Source organism: Oncorhynchus masou, chromosome 29 (genome assembly GCF_036934945.1).
Source record: "Oncorhynchus masou masou isolate Uvic2021 chromosome 29, UVic_Omas_1.1, whole genome shotgun sequence".
NCBI classification, from domain to species: domain Eukaryota; kingdom Metazoa; phylum Chordata; class Actinopteri; order Salmoniformes; family Salmonidae; genus Oncorhynchus; species Oncorhynchus masou.
The window spans coordinates 34,883,312-34,900,249 of NC_088240.1; the positions used below are offsets into that span (position 1 = coordinate 34,883,312).

At 41.4% G+C, this 16,938-nt stretch overlaps 1 protein-coding gene across 1 annotated transcript; it reads right to left on the reverse strand.

Annotated features, from left to right (window-relative positions):
- Positions 1 to 3,569: 3,569 nt before the first annotated feature.
- On the reverse strand, positions 3,570 to 5,600 carry LOC135519406 (ADP-ribosylation factor-like protein 4C). The gene has a single exon (XM_064944610.1). The coding sequence runs from the start codon at positions 4,926 to 4,928 to the stop codon at positions 4,350 to 4,352; it is 579 nt and encodes a 192-aa protein (XP_064800682.1). The 5' UTR covers positions 4,929 to 5,600; the 3' UTR covers positions 3,570 to 4,349.
- Positions 5,601 to 16,938: the final 11,338 nt, after the last annotated feature.

A 16,938-nucleotide genomic window follows, 5' to 3' on the forward strand; every position in this document is an offset into this window, starting at 1 on the left:
TGGCTAACAAAGATGAAATGTTTCTAATATGTTCACCAACTTAGTTCTTCTGACCTTATCTGAATGTTATACAATTGTACATACCGTCCTTGAAAGAATAACACCGTATCTGCGAAGGGAGTGCTATGTCCCGCACAAACATGCCTGGGTCACATAAGAGAAAATAGCAACTTTATAAGAACACAATGTCACGACAGACAGGAGTGTACACTGTGTTTGTTTTTGTATTGAACCCTCTCGTCTCCAGTGTCCTCTCCCCTCACTAGATGTTATTGTTGGCCTAACTTTACATCTCCGTCAGCATGCTTTGCTTCATAAGGTTTATTATACCAGGAGGTTAAGGAGTGTCTTTTACACAAACACCCTAACTATTAACATCCTGGACTTCCCCCTCAGATATCCTTTTAAATATGGGAGTTCAAATTGGGAATGTGCATGGAGTGCATGTGTATCCAACTGTTAGACGTGTGCCACTAACTAACTGCTTATTAGCCTGATTAACCTTCCCCTTGTATATTTAGACACAAGGTAATAAAACAACCATGTCAAATGTCTCGGGATGTTCTGAACTTCTCCATTCACTATCTCTGGCTTCTTTGCATCCTGTGTAAACTAACATGTGTCCTGTATGTCAGCCACCATATAGGCTATTGAAGGAAAACAAGAACGAGGAAAAAAGATCAATTATTCGAAATTGCAAAACGTTCATGAACATCGTCACAGTAGAGTGGGTTGTGAAGTATTGTCTTTGGATTGCAGCATACGGTGTTGTTGTACTGACATATCCCTCTTCCCCCACTACCTCAGCATTACCATCTTTCCTTGTCGAATTGAAGAGTAACTTTTAAAATGGATTACCATTAATATTGAATTTCCATCAAGTTAAGGCCAGGGGCCACCATCCACATCTAACCCTCTTCTCCAGTATCAGACAAGAGGCTGAGGTGAGCCCCTCACACTCCTCAACAATTATACACAGTTCATTAAATAATAATCCCTTTATTAATAGATGTTTGTTGTTACCGTAGGTATTTTGGTAACCGTCTCCCCGGCAACAGCGAGCTATTGACACAACTGTGCCTCCCAAAATGGTCATGTGGATTTCACTGATTTTTTCCTCTCTCCTTCTGTGTCAAATGAATGGAGAATAATTATTAGAGCAAAGAAGACTCAAGCTAAGCAAATATGAACAAAGTGATACATTTAGCACTTCATTAGCGCCCAGTTGGAGAGCAGGCCCTGTGAAATAGGGAACCATCTGCTATACTGGTGGGGTGGAGTAACTGTACACTACTGCCTTGCCATTGTATCTCTTGACCCGTGAAAAGTCTTTGTAACAGTATAACTAAGTCCTTATCAACAGAAACTAGCTTAAAGAAGGGACAAAACAAGCACTTTGGAGGTCACATTGTTGTCTCGGCTCAAATGTACAGAAAATCCCCTTTCTGAATTGCAGATTTCTGGAGATATAATATCAGCTAATTTCATTTTATTAACATTTGCATATTCTTGGTATGTTTTGGCAAAAGAATGTGGTTGATTCTCATTGTTTTTCATGAATTGACATACAAGTGAGAGACAACATAAAACAGAAGGAAACAGCAGTAGTTCATTAGCAGGCATTAAGAGTGAGGAGACAAATGAGTATTGGGTTCACTCCTGTCACCTCTGACCTTTCCTATCATTAGCACTCACATCTGTTCAATTGAGTGTAAAATCTATCACCTGACAAATAACCTTTGTATATACAATCCATTTATGATGATCAAACTCCGGTAAACCCCCAAAGGCCAAACATTTAGACTAGGATATAGATGAGGAAATTGATAATAAAATGTGTATTTTTAATAGTGAACAATAGTTACAAAACCATTTTTTGTTATGAAGTTACAACCAAACCAAAGGGTTAACAAAATGGCCAGGTCTCTAAAACCACTGAGGGTTTACCCATTGCTGTTGTTGCCATAGAACTTGGATGTCCTAAGAAAAACCGCCTCTAGCTGTGCTTTAGTGCTTTCACAATGGCTTCCTTTGCTCAGTGTGGTCTCTCTCTTTCTGGGAATACACCAGTTACTATTGAGTCATCTGTCAGAGCCCGTTTACCCAACAGGCAAACATGTGCTGTATCTACAGTGAAGACTAAATAACATCAAAAGGACATGCAGACATACTCTCTCCCTCTGCACTTCACGCAAGTCGCGTCAACTTATGGAAAAACACCACACGGCCTTTGAGTGAGGGAATATACTGTAGTAAGAACCGCTGGTTACTATCGCCATACTCATGAGTCATGACTAAGACAACTATTTTCATAGTGTTAATGGTCAGAATATGGCAGTGCCATGGTCAATACATACATACATGGCAATAATGATTGTATAGTAGGAACATAGCTACACACAGACGGACTGATCAAACGGTCTTGCCAATATCAGGTAACCATCCCCTCCTGTGACCTGACCTATAGTGCAAATACACTACCAGGGTATGGCTGGCTGGGTCACACACACAAAGTACTGGTACTGTTACCTCTCTGACTCAGGGGGAATGTTCACCTACCTAGGGTCATGGCTTGAAGGGATACAGCATTTGTCCAAATAACGTCAAATGTTTTTGCATTTTATCTAACCCTAACCCTTTTCCTAACCTTAACCTACTTATCCTAACCTGCTATGTTAATTATCCAACGCTGTTGTGTAAGTTCTCCTAACCTGCAATAAAATGTCAAATTTGATTGAAGCTGTATCACATCTAGTCAAAACCCCTCCCAAAGAATCTCTTTTCTTCTTTCACACTCAAATGGATATCTTAATCACTAACAGAGAGGGGGGATGAGGAGGTGGGTGTGTGTGTGTGTGCGTGCATGTGTTTGAGAGAGAGCACATGCACGTGTATGAGTGCCAAAGAGGGAGAAAGACTGCTGTGTGTGTATGTGCGTGCCATAGCTGAGAGTGATTGAGTGAGTGAGAGTGATACAGCTTGCTAGGAAACTCAAGTTTCCAAACTCTGGTAAACACAAAGATAGTTACTGCTACCCAACAGGGAATTGAATTACCTCTCCTAACAAGGTCTGTGCACAAACACATATGACAACGCATTGCAGCTCTAAAAAGGACACACAAATTAACCCTTGCTTTGCTTGATGTTGGGCTGTGAATACAATAGAACGTTGAGACTCATCCAACATCAACGGGTAGGCCTATCCAAAACACCTTCATTCTAACACCAACTCACAAACCACGATGGGCTTGAGCATGTGTTAAATAGAGACATTATGAGAGATCAAGTGACAACATTGAATAGATTCCCATTAGTTCATTGATAGACTGTGACCGCCCCTCCTGTCTTCCTCTCCTCTCCCTAATACACACCTTTGAAATGTGAGGGTCTCTCAGGGGAGATATAGAGACAAACCAGTCCATATGTTCAGGTCAACAGTTCACCAGGTTTAAAATACATCTCCTGTTGATCACCGTCATCTTGGCCAGCTGTTGACATTATCCTCTTACTGTAGATTACATTTACATTCCTCTATCACATCATGGAAATAAAAGTAATCAGTCACCATGCATTTTGTATACATTTTAATATTCAAAAAATAATTCAATTTGGGCTTTTTGGTACATACACAGCCTGTGTTTTGCTATACAGTGTAGTACTCTACTATTTTGTTAGGAAATTAAAAGTGCAAAGTAGTGGAACACGTTGCAGACAATGTTATCCTCAGTCCACCACGCATAGTAAACTTCAACGCTCCAAAGCCTTGTTGACCTCTGCATTAATAAACCCATACAGGGACTGAGGTGGGACTTTCATAATACAGATATCTTGGTTTCAGTTTTTTTCTTCTCCATGAATGAACAGGGTCCATTTCATTGTGACCCACATCCACTTAACGTGCAAAGTAAAACTTGCTGTCCAAAGAAGCATTCCGTCAGAATGTCCATAGTCCATCACAGTATAGGCCTATACCGTGTGGGATGCTTCTTCAAAATAACATGTTGAGCTACAGATTTATAGTCCGTGGTAAAGCAGGAAATGACGGGCCAGCCCGCATTCATGTAATGCTTTTGTTCCTATGATAAAAGTAATATCAAGTTTGTTTTGGTTAACCTTAGTAAATATCTTGCACCAATAGGATTACCCTCTTGCGTGCAAAAGCATCATTCAGCTATAGGATTCACAGCGTCAGCAACTTTTACAACCCAATGAAATGAAATACAACAATCACCGCAAAGTAAATGTCATTTTAGGGCAACATTGGCATACCCAAACAGCATTTAGATACAGTAATGTTGCGTAGGTTTAGGTTAATGAACGGTCCATAGGCTACGACCCATAGGCGGTCGTTATCGTTTCTTCTTTTGCTTTAAAGACTTTCTCCGCTTTACAATCATCTCATATAGTTTGTCCATACCCTCGTGGAGTCCCTCGCCAATTATGGCGCAGCAAGGTTGGACGTGGTATGTGGTGGATGGGGTGAGCTCGTGGAGAGCCAGCTGTTTTTCAATGTCCGCGACTGGAAGAGATTTGGGCAGGTCCTGCTTGTTGGCTATCACCAGCAGCGGTGTCCCCTGGTTCTCCGCGAATTTGGTAACTTTATGCAGTTCCGTTTTAGCCTCCTCCAACCGGTCGACGTCTACCGAGTCCACCACATAGATGATGCCGTCCGTGCACCGACTGTAGGATTTCCATAGGGGTCGGAGCTTCTCCTGGCCTCCGACGTCCCAGAAGTGACAACTGATCCCCTTTGCCGTACCATTACTGAGTTTGATTTTCTCAGTGTTGAATCCAATTGTTGGCACGGTGTTTACGAATTCGTTGAATTTCAGACGATAAAGAACAGTCGTTTTGCCAGCCGAATCCAACCCCAGCATCACAATGTGAAGGGATTGGAAAGCAGATATGTTGGAGAAACTGTTGCCCATTTTCAATAGCAGGTGAAGGGAACGTCTAGCTTCTCTGCAGAACCAATGTGATGACCTAAAACAGCGTTTCAATGTTCAAATAGGCTCGTCGATGAATCCACAACAACGATAGCCTATCAACGAACGTAAAGTCAATGTGTTTACAGGCCCGACGTGCGCTTTGGATGGTTCATCCTCGTTTTCCCCTCAGATGCATTGGGGAACAGTGTCCTCATCTGTAGGACGCAGCGCGGGGTTCATTAGAATTCTTCTCCACACTCCAGTTAATATTCATTTCATTTCGCAACTGTCGAACTCCCCACACTCCCCACACAGCAAAAGGACGATCCTCGTGGGTTACAACAAACACACTGCTTGCTGTCTCTCTCCACTGTTTTCTCCGTGAGCACTGCGCACTTGTCTCCCGTCCCCACGTCTCCTCTATAGGCACGTTGGCTGTCCAAAAAACGAACCTCCGTTCCGGGATAGAAGAAAGAAAAAATATCCACCTGCGATTCGTGGATGAGTCCAAATTATCGCGAGAAATGGCTACACTGCGTCCATAAACAAAATGACAATTATTGCAGCTATGAATTTGGGTTGATGTTATGAGCTCTACGGTAGGCTACGTGACGGCACATGCGGTCCGACTCCTACCACTGCGGCCGCAGCATACACACTGATGAGGGAGCAGAAAGCAAAACAGCGCAGTAGCCTGCCTACCATAACATACGCTCCACCCATTCGGGCCATGCCAAACAAAGTGCACATGTATTATTATTGTGGCCACATGCACGTTGCTATAGCCACATGTACGTTGTTATGTCGTGCATATCGAAATCCATATAATAAATAGCTTACCCCTGTGCGGATTTCTAATTTGATTCGATTCACCAATAGGCCTGTGGATTAAAGGAGTGAGAATATTCCAGATAATGATAACGAAAATGTATACAGTGCAAAGCATAGGCCTAGGTTTAAAGCATACGCCTATGCAGCTGTGCAAGCTATTGATCAATTAGAATGCTATTAGTTAATACATTAGTATGTATTTTAATATTGAGAATGAGCACCTTATTGTAGGTATTGGCTACGAATTACTATTCGATGTCACTTTATGTGCATAACATTAGTATAACGTAAAAACAATTTAACTGGTTCTAGTAATATGCCTAATATCCTAAATACATGCACAATTAAACGATTAACTATAACTGACCTATATTCAGTAGAGAGCATTTGTATAGGTTTAACCATTTCAGAATTCCCTCCTGAGATTATCGTGCAACATTTTCATAGGGGTAAAGAGGTTTTTTGATAGAAGTCAATACACGGAGGACGACGCCATCTTCTGTCGAAGCCCAGAAACAACAGACCGTAAATAAATAGAAGCACGCTTAAGCGCATGCTATTTTGTGGGGACTGGGGACATTTCAATGACACCTCTATCATGTCTTGTTTGAATAGGTTCATAAACAAATCCAGTCATGTGATAAGCCTCCCCTAACGTATATAATATAATAGGTTTATGTTCAGAAAGGGTAAAGCATTTGCCTTGGTGTTGGTTAAACCTCGTTTACTAATCCAAGCTACTAGAGCATTCGTTTACTAACCATGATACAGGAATTTGAGGTGACATAAATTCCAGCAGGGCATCTAGCAGGACTGCACCTACCTCATGTGAAATGCATCCATCCCCTCAGCAACACTCCAAACATGCTGTTCCAGGTTTTGGTTGTCATTCTCAATTCTGCCCCTGAAAAAACACACAGATTGAGTGTTATAGGACTGGGTTTACTATTTCAAACCATAGAAATCCAGGTATCCAAATGGTGATTTAGAACTGTGGACAGTGTTGAAAAAGCAAGCGTGAAAGCTGTGTTGTAGAGGATGTCCTATATAAGGTGTAGTCGGGATACGGTAGAGGATGTCCTATATAGGTGTAGTCGGGATACGGTAGAGGATGTCCTTTATAGGTGTAGTCGGGATACGGTAGAGGATGTCCTATATAGGTGTAGTCGGGATACGGTAGAGGATGTCCTATACAGGTGTAGTCGGGATACGGTAGAGGATGTCCTATACAGGTGTAGTCGGGATACGGTAGAGGATGTCCTATATAGGTGTAGTCGGGATACGGTAGCTGCTTTTGGCCTGATGCCACACAATAATAACCCACTTACATTTGGGTACATAATACATACTGGGTCATACATACTGGGTCGGAACCCCTTCCTGTGCAACTGGGTCCTGGACTTCCTGACACGCCAACCCCAAGTGGTGAAGAAAGAGAACAACACCTTTGCCACGCTGATCCTGAGCACAGGGCCCCATGTAGGTGCGCGTGCTCAGCCCCCTCCTGTATTCCCTGTTCACTCATGACTGCGTGGCACTGGTGGAAAATGTACCCAATTGTCATACTTGAGTAAAATTATAGATACCTTAATAGAAAGTTACTCAAGTAAAAGTGAAAGTACCCCAGTAAAATACTACTTGATTAAAAGTCTGAAAGTATTTGTTTGAATATTAATAATCTTGTTTCTCATGGTCTGAGAGTCTTTTAGGTGCCTTTTGGCAAACTCCATATGGGTTGTCATGTGCATTTTACTGAGGAGAGTCTTCCGTCTGGCCACTCTACCTTAAAGGCCTGATAGGTGGAGTCCTGCAGAGATGGTTGTCCTTCTGGAAGATTCTCCCATCTCCACAGAGGAACTCTGGAGCCATGTCAGAGTGACCATTTGGTTCTTGGTCACCTCCCTGACTAAGGCATTTCTCCCCCGGTTGCTAAGTTTTGTTTGGGGGCCAGATCCAGGAGTCTTGGTAATTCCAAACTTTTTCCATTTAAGAATGATGGAGGCCACTGTGTTCTTGGGGACCTTCAATGCTGCAGAAATGTTTTGGTACCATTCCCCAGATCTGTGCCTCGACACAATCCTGTCTCGGAGCTCTACAGACAATTAGTTTGACCTCATGGCATGGTTTTTGCTCTGACATGCGCTGTAAACTGTGAGACCTTATATAGACAGGTGTGTGCCTTTCCAAATCATGTACAATCAATTTAATTTACTACAGGTAGACTCCAATCAAGTTGTATAAACATCTCAAGGATGATCAATGGAAACTGGATGCACCTGTGCTCAATTTCAAGTCTCATAGCAAATGGTCTGAATACTTATGTAAATAAGGTATTTTTCTAGGTTTTATTTTTTATAAATTTGCAAACATTTCTAAAAAGCTTTTTCCACTTTGTCATTAGCATAACAGAATGTGGAAAAAGTCAAGGGGTCAGAATACTTTCTGAATGCACTGTATTTTCGACATAGCTTATTCAAATGTTTATACTACTACTGTACAGTGACTTTTAGTTACACTGTTTATACACACCACACATTTATTTATATACAGGATTCTTGACATATCTCCCGCTAATATATCTACTACTGTACATATAATTCCTAGAATTCATCCGGCGTAGATGCGTGTTGATTGCATGTGGATTGCTATTAAAGCTTGGGTTGTTAATTGGATTTGTTCCGACATTTCTTGATTTCTTGTTGCTCTTTCTGTTTTTTTCAATTGATTATTTGTGTACGTGTTGGACATTTTACTGCATTGTCAGGAGTTAGTAACATAAGCATTTCGCTGCACATGTTATGACACCTGATAACTGGTGTACTTGACCAATAAACCTCTATTCAATTTTTCACATTTAGAACTGATAGGCTTACAATACATGAAACTGTCAAAAACAGTTGAAAAACATTGGTATCGTCATTCACTCTGACCCCAGAAAACCAACTGTAATCCTGTTGTATTCTCGTAGCCTTCATTCCACAAATACACAGAGATAAGCCCCTTACTTAACAGAACACATGAACATACTGTATCTGATATCTGCCCCATCCCATATGTTCCTGGTTGGGACTGAAATTCAAAACATTAGCAGAGGGCATGAAAGGGCATAGGCTATACAAATTAATGCTCCACTTGACCATAATAAAAACATAAATTAGCCTACTCATATTCAATTTCAGCAATTAATGTTTGATTTATTTAATTGTGAACATATGAGAATAGGGAAGTGATTGTTAATTGCCATTAGCAGAGTTGCTATGAACCCAGATTTATATTAATGTTAAAGGGATCCTCATTAGCCACTTTATCATTTCATCAGAATTTCTCTGTCCTCCACAGGCCTTGTTTTATATAATCTAATGAAGTAGCAACAGAGGAGTGCTCACTCTGATTGATGACTGGAGGGGAGGGGGTCTCACTCTCTTTTCTCTCTCTCTCCCTATCTTTTACCTCTTCAGTCCTCACCCTCCATTTCCCTTTCGCCCAGCAGACGTGTGCACGTGCACACACATACACACACAGTTTTGTACCGCTATCCTTGTGGGAACCAAATAATTGATTCCCATCCACAATTATATTTTTTCCTAACCCTAATTCTAACCCTAACCCCTAACCCTAACCTTAATTTGAACCCTAACCCCAACTATAACCCTGAAACTAACCCCTAAGCCTAAAATAGTATTCTTCCTCGTAAAAACTGGCAAAATGTCCACATTTGTCCGAATTTTCCTTGTTTTACTATCCTTGTGAGGATTTCTAAACAAACACACACACATACACGCGCACTTTCTTCTCCTCATCCCCCTCGCACACACAGGCGCGCACACACACACACACACACACACACACACACACACACACACACACACACACACACACACATTCCTTTCCTCCTGAAGTCACGAGGATCTCTTAACAGCGAAATCGGACAGCCCTAGTCTCCCTCAACCTATGCAGCCTCTACTCTCACTGTGGTAATGGGCACTGGTTAATATCTCATCTCTCTGGGCCGCCCCTCTGCTGACCCTGCCAAATGGAATGGTTCTCTGAGCTCCAGCCTGCACAAGCCTGACATGATGCTTCAAGCCTACTAATGGACACACAATCCCCCACAGAGAGGCACGGGGAGGAACAGGTTACCTAGAAGATGGCTCATTATCGTGGGAGTGTATTGGAATGTATTTTCTCTACGTTTCAAGATTTAAAGGCTTTTGTGACGGACTGAAGATGTTTTAGTTCACAACTCATCATCACTGCCTGATCAGGGTGAAATTGTAAGGGTTTTAGCACATTGTGCTTCAGGTTTATGGTAGAGATCAGCAATGTGACATTAGGTTGGGTGGTAATAACTTCATACATTTATGATGGCAGTAATGTTTTAGCACTTCATCACTTCACTGAAACTTTAAAGCTCAAAGAACAGAACCCAAATACATTTGAATATGTGTCCACTAGATGGCAGACTCTGACACCAAACCCCTGCATCAAATTCTCGCTATCTTCTCCAGAGGTTATTACAATAAACTAAAATCACACTATTTACACTAGCCAGGATCAGAGATTAGGGTCAGGTCTAGTTCACAACTGAAATAGATGGATGGTTTAATACCATCTGTATTTTGTATTTTCACAGCCACAGCAAAATATACACGCATACACACTCTAAAGTCAACCACCGCGCCATGTAACATCAGTCAAAGCAGCAAAAACATACACTCATGCTAACACTCACACTCCCCCCAGGTACAACTGTTTATCACTATTCCTCGGTGTGCCAGTCACTGCAGAAACATTGCACCACCCCCTCTCTCTCGCACACACTCACGCACGGACGTACCAACGAGCGCACACACACATACTCCCAGGTGTGTTTCATCCTGCAGCAGGAGTTAGAGGGAGGGAGGGAGGGAGGAAGAGTTTTTTTTCAACCTGGAGTCTTAGAGGAGACCCAGCAGATGTGCTGTCAGTAATAATCCATCTCCTTTTAGTTACCTCCGCTCCTCCTGCTTTCGATAAGACCTCTTAAAGATTCATTAAAGTTTCATTTCAAGAACCTGCAATCATTGAGTGCTTTTGGAGTAAATCCTACAATTTCCAATGAGAGTAATAAAAACTAGCATTTTCTTACGTGATTTGTTCCTTCCACCAATCATTTTGTTTTTAGGGTTTTTCTTTGTGTGGGAGTGAGCCTTACCCCAAATATTTGGACTGTGCTTGGACATGTTTTTTGTTAGTTTCGGTCAGCCCAAGTCTTTAGAGTACACCACAAGGTGTGGTTAAATCGTTTTAGTCTACACTCCCGTTACCACATTGACTTGTGTAAATTTCATGCTAAGTTGCAGCTCATCATGTCTAGACATGGTATGGTTGTGACGCAAAGACAAGATATTAAACATTCATGAATTAAATTAATGGAACTAGGTCACATTGAACTGTGTACCATGGTACAAACCAATGGCCAGTGCTGGAAAAACTACCCAATTGTCATGAGGAAAAGTAAAGATACCTTAATAGAAAATGACTCAAGTAAGTGAAAGTCATACAGTAAAATACTACTTGAGTAAAAGTAAAAAAGGATTTGGTTTTATATATACTTAAGTATTGGAAGTAAATGTAGGCCTAATTGCTCAAATATACTTAACTATCAAAAGTAAAATAATAAATAATTTCAAATTAGAGAACCAGACTGCTCCATTTTTTAAAATTTAATTTACGGATATCAATGGGCACACTCCAACACTCAGACATCCTTTACAAACAAAGCATGTGTGTTTAGTGAGTCAGCCAGATCAGAGGCAGTAGGGATGACCAGGGTGGACTCTTGACAAGTATGTGAATTTGACAATTTTTCTGTCCTGCGAAGCATTCAAATGTAACGATTGCTTTTGGGTGTCAGAAAAATGTATGGAGTAAAACGTACATTACTTAAGGAATGTAGTGAACTAAAAGTTGTCAAAACTATAAATAGCAAAGTACAAATACTCCAAAAAACTACTTACAGTGAGTAGTACTTTATGATATTTTTTACTTAAGTACTTCACACCACTGCTACAAGTACCATTTTTGAAGCTCTGGTAACTACTGTACTTCCTCTATAACTAATAAAACACACTAGGTTTTCCACAATCTAGAACCAGTACCAGTACCAACACACCAGGTTTTCCACCATCTAGAACCAGTACCAGTACCAACACACCAGGTTTTCCACCATCTAGAATGAGTAACAACACCAGCACACCAGGTTTACAACAAGCTATAATGTATGAATAGATGTAGGAGGAAAAGATCATGAGAATATTAATGGCTAGATTTTCGAGGACAAAAACACGTCATGTTCAGTACTGATAATAGGGTGGCAGGTTTTAGGTCCTGGTAATCTATAGCCAGTTTACGCAGTTATCTTGTCAGATACACAACACACACACACACACACACACACACAACCCCCTGTACAGTGCACCATTTATCTCTAGAAATGTCTACTGATATTCAATAAGGCATACCTGAGACTTCTTTCAACCAATGCTCTTTGAAGACATTCTCAAGCTGCCATGTTAGCCTATGCACCTTTTAATGTCCATCTTTTTTCACCATTCACTACTATTGCTGAGGTTGAAATGAATACAAGTGAGATCGTATCTATAATACACTGAAATGACTTCTGAAACCATAGACGTTTAACGTGTAGCCCTCCAGATTCGTTGGAGGCCCCCTTTTCACAAGCTTCCTCATTCATAGACAACTACCACCCATGTTTACTCCACCCATTAAACAACACATCATACATTCTTACACATTGAACAAGAGGAACAACAATTCTGCGTCTGAATGGATATCCATAGACTTCTGGACATGCTTAGGCTGCTTCATGATCACAGGCACACAGGACCACCCACCCATGCTGACCTTAAAAGAGGTCCATGTTGACATTATTCTGAGGATGACAGTTGCAGATAAAAGCCTGGGTTATGTCATGGTAGATACACCTCGCCATAAGCTGTAATGGGGGATAATGGTAGCAGACATCCCCAGCTTGCATCACTGAAGAGAGCATCCTGACTTCTATTCTCAGGTGGAGCACGAGAGTGCTTTCTGGGGGTTGGGAGAGAGGGAGAATGGATGTATGGAGGATGGGAAGATTGAATGAAATCCCACTTACATGCTTCATGTATCAACAAAAGCATTGAAACGCATTGATGTAAAGGTGGAGGATGTAGAGTGCGCGCGTGTGTGTACTCACACATTGGGCTCGTAGTTTGTGTACTCGCACATTGTACGTTCAACAGAGACAAGGCAGAGGAGGTTAAGATGGGCAAAAAAGCCACCCAATGTACGGCGGTAGTGTATACGTTGTGGAGGGTTGATGTTATGGCATCACATGATCTGAGAAAGTAGAGCAGACATGACATGGAGAGCCTGTAAGCCTATACACAAAGCCAAACAGCCCATAAAGTGGCTTTTAATAAATGATACTACCTCGCTCTTACAATGAGTGCCATCTGCAAAGCCAATAGGCTGGAGGATGGGAAAACCGGTGAAGGTAGTTGAGTCCCAACTGTGACAGATACAGTTCTCATCTTTCTACAGAGAAAGAGACTACTGATATGATGAGTTAGGGTTCATGCTTGGGAGGATAGCCACTAGGTTACTGCTGTTGATGTCAAAGCTTGCCCTAGTACATCAACCTCCCATCGCATTGCACAGAAAAATACAGTAGTAGCTGAAAGGGAAGCTGTGCCAAAGAGACTCTGGGATGATGGCATGGATTCAGGCTGTGGCCTATTTCCCCACGTTGACATGGTAAATGTTTTACGGGTGGCACGGTGGCAGACAATCAGCTGATTCACCAGGGTCTTGTCAGAGAGGGGCTGCATGGGAACGGAGCTGGCTTCTGTTTGACATGGGCTGGCCTACCAGAGAGCATTCTGGGAAGGTGGCAATATCCATTAAGATCATGGTTTGGATACAGGAGTAGGATGCCATTTGTAACTTTCTGCCCTGCACTTTCACACTTCAAGCAGAGTAATATCATCTCAATGCAGAGATAAGAAATTCAAGTTTCAGCAAAGAAAATGACCCTGGTATTCGAAGCCATCAGCCTTTCCAAATGTATGCCAACCAAATCAACATAAGCTGGCCACACATTACACCATTTTAAACTGCGATTTTGAAACAATTTGGGATCCACAAGCAACTCCTAGGATCACTGGTGAATTGCATCGTCGTAGGCTCTGACCAAGATGTCATAGGTCACATAATGTGAGTTGATGAAAGATGTGCAAAAGGGTTTTTGCTCTCTCCTGATCCGCATCTTAGGTCCCGATAGTTTTTCTGACATGCTAGCCATTTTCATAACGTGTGTAGTGAGGGAGCTGCTACAATGCAACTTGTGCTCCTTTGCTCGGCTGAAACCACAGAGTAGAAGGGGTAGAAGGGGACACTTCTTAAAGCCATGGGCAGTCGTATATTGTATAGGTCATTATCAATAAAATGTCACAATATGGTGCAGAGCGTTCGATTTGCCTGCTGGGGGGTAAGGAGACTCCCAGCTACGCTAAAAACCATTGACAACTGGTTGGTTGTAAATCCACCTCTTGTCATCCCCTCTTCAAGAGGATAGTCAGAACTACAAATGTTTGACTATTCCGTGCAAAGTAACTGCATGCTTTCATGATAAGTAAACATCAATTGATCATGTAAATTCAGATTGGTGAGGGTAGGCTCACGATATATCTCAATATTGGCCACCATTAATTGGATATTTGGGTGATATAAAATATAAGAGAACTATACCTGACAAATATGGGTGGTTTAGGTTAACTTCCCATCCTTGTGGACTGGTTGCAAAGCAGCAGAAGGGCACATTTGCCGATGTAGCCTACTGTTAGCTGATCATGTTTGCTTTGCAAGCTCAGCAGAAACTTTGTACAGTTGGCTAAACATAGTGGTATGTAAACCAAATGTACTTTTTTCTCCAAACAATGTAGGCTTACCCAGCGAAGTTACCTAACATCCTCTTTTCAACATTGTTTTTGAGTGTTTAAACACAACTGACGCTGACAGACATGATAGGCAACATTGATTGATGGACCACGTCAAATTGGCTGGCTAGCTAATAACAGATCACGTCAATATGGCTAGCTAACTAGCTAACTTTCAGGGGATAAATTAGATGGCTATGTCCAAATATTGCTTGATTTGCATGCCATCTTGCTTGCCATCTATTGTGGTGATGACAGTAGTCCAACAGACAACTTTAACAGGATGAGGACTTGATCGTGTCAAGCTCTTTCCAAAAGCCTGATCTCTGATGAAACAAGCCAAATGGCACATATTGTTTGTTTAGCTAGCTAGCTACATGCCAAATGAATAGGTTACCCTCATGTAACTGAATTTGCATGATCAATTGATGTTTATTGATAATGAAAAGTAGGCAGTTACTTGCTGTATAACTGATAGAACTAAATAAAAACCAAATACTTAACATGCCAAATCGAACGCTTTGCACCGTATTGTGACGTTTTTTTCCGATAGCGATCTATAGCTCCAGGGCCACGACACATCTGGAAATCCCAGGAAAGGGGAGGGGTCTAGACAGGTCGCAACGTGAGATAATGTGAGCACACAGCTCAGCAGACTTCAGGATAACACGATTTGAATGTGAGTGCTCCCAAGATTTTGATTGTCGCCTCATGCATGTCTAGCTGTAGCCGTCACTCAAAATGGGGGACATAATAATAGACTCTGCATCAGGATGCAACAAATTTACCTCTGATTTATGTTACCCTTCCACACAACTGTCTGCAGAGATGGCATTCTAATAGGCATATACTACACCTCTATTAATGTGAATGTGCTAAGCCATCTCGCAGCCACAGTTTGCTGATTTCATTTACATACCACGTTGTGTATAAATAAATGGAGGGGCAAAAAAACGTTGGATGCAGAGTTAATAGTGTCAGTTAATGGTGTCTGTGATGCCAACTAATAATGAATATTCATGCTCTAACAAACCCCATCACCCAATGTTTCGATATTTTAGTTTACTGGTACATTGTTGTTGTTCATTAAAGCCGTTTGTGCACTTTGTATCACAAATGCTAGTAATTGAATACATCAGTCACAGTCACTAGTAATACATCCTATAGTTCTCATTTGCATTCTCAGATTCTGTCGCTAGGGACAGCATTTTGCACCCCATACTTCCCTATCTATTTTCATATATCCAGCTCTATGAACCTCTCTCTCTCTCTCTCTCTCTCTCTCTCTCTCTCTCTCTCTCTCTCTCTCTCTCTCAATTCAATTCAAAGGGCTTTATTGGGATGGGAAACACGTGTTGCCAAAGCAAGTGAAATAAACAATAAACAAGTTAGAAGACACAAAACAAAATTAACAAAAACAAATACAATTTAAGAGTAAATATTGCACTCCCTTCTCTCTCTCTTCTCTTCTCTCTATTCCTTTCCCCATCTCTCTCACCAAGCACTCACAAACACACAGACTCTTCAACACAAAGGCTAAGGAGATTTGCTAATGCATTCTGGGGGTTGCCATGGCATCACTGTTTACTAGGAGCACAATAACTGTGTTTCCTTCAATAGGTGGTCTCTCTAGTCCCCCTGCCTCTAGTAGCAGGGGAGAGAAAAGAAGATTGGTTTTCATGTCCTCTGATTGCATTTCCATTTACAGCAACAATATAATTGTTGTTCGATGGATAACGTCTAAATAGGAAAGAGATAATAATGACAGAGGGAAGCTATCATCAATTGTATTGCTTTAGCTCTTCTCACCTTCATTTCTCTGTATCCCTTCATCCCACTGTTAGTCCTTACACTCAATTACCTGCCACCTCAAGCAACATATAGATGATACACCACATTAGACATAGAACACACAGAGAGAGAGATAACTAGAGAAATATAACTAGAGAGAGAGAGAGAGATAACTAGAGAGAGTTAGAGTTAGAGAGAGTTAGAGTTAGAGAGATAATGACCATTAGAGAGAGTTAGAGTTAGAGAGATAACAAGAGAGAGAGTTAGAGAGATAACGAGAGAGAGAGAGAACTAGAGAGAGATAACTAGAGAAAGTTAGAGAGATAATGGCAGTTAGAGAGTTAGAGAGACAACGAGAGAGATAACTAGAGAGAGTTAGAGAGATAACGAGAGAGAGATGGTTAGAG

Excerpts from the sequence above, each read along its gene's own strand:
- LOC135519406 (XM_064944610.1), bottom strand. The coding sequence starts at position 4,928 with ATGGGCAACAGTTTCTCCAACATATCTGCTTTCCAATCCCTTCACATT.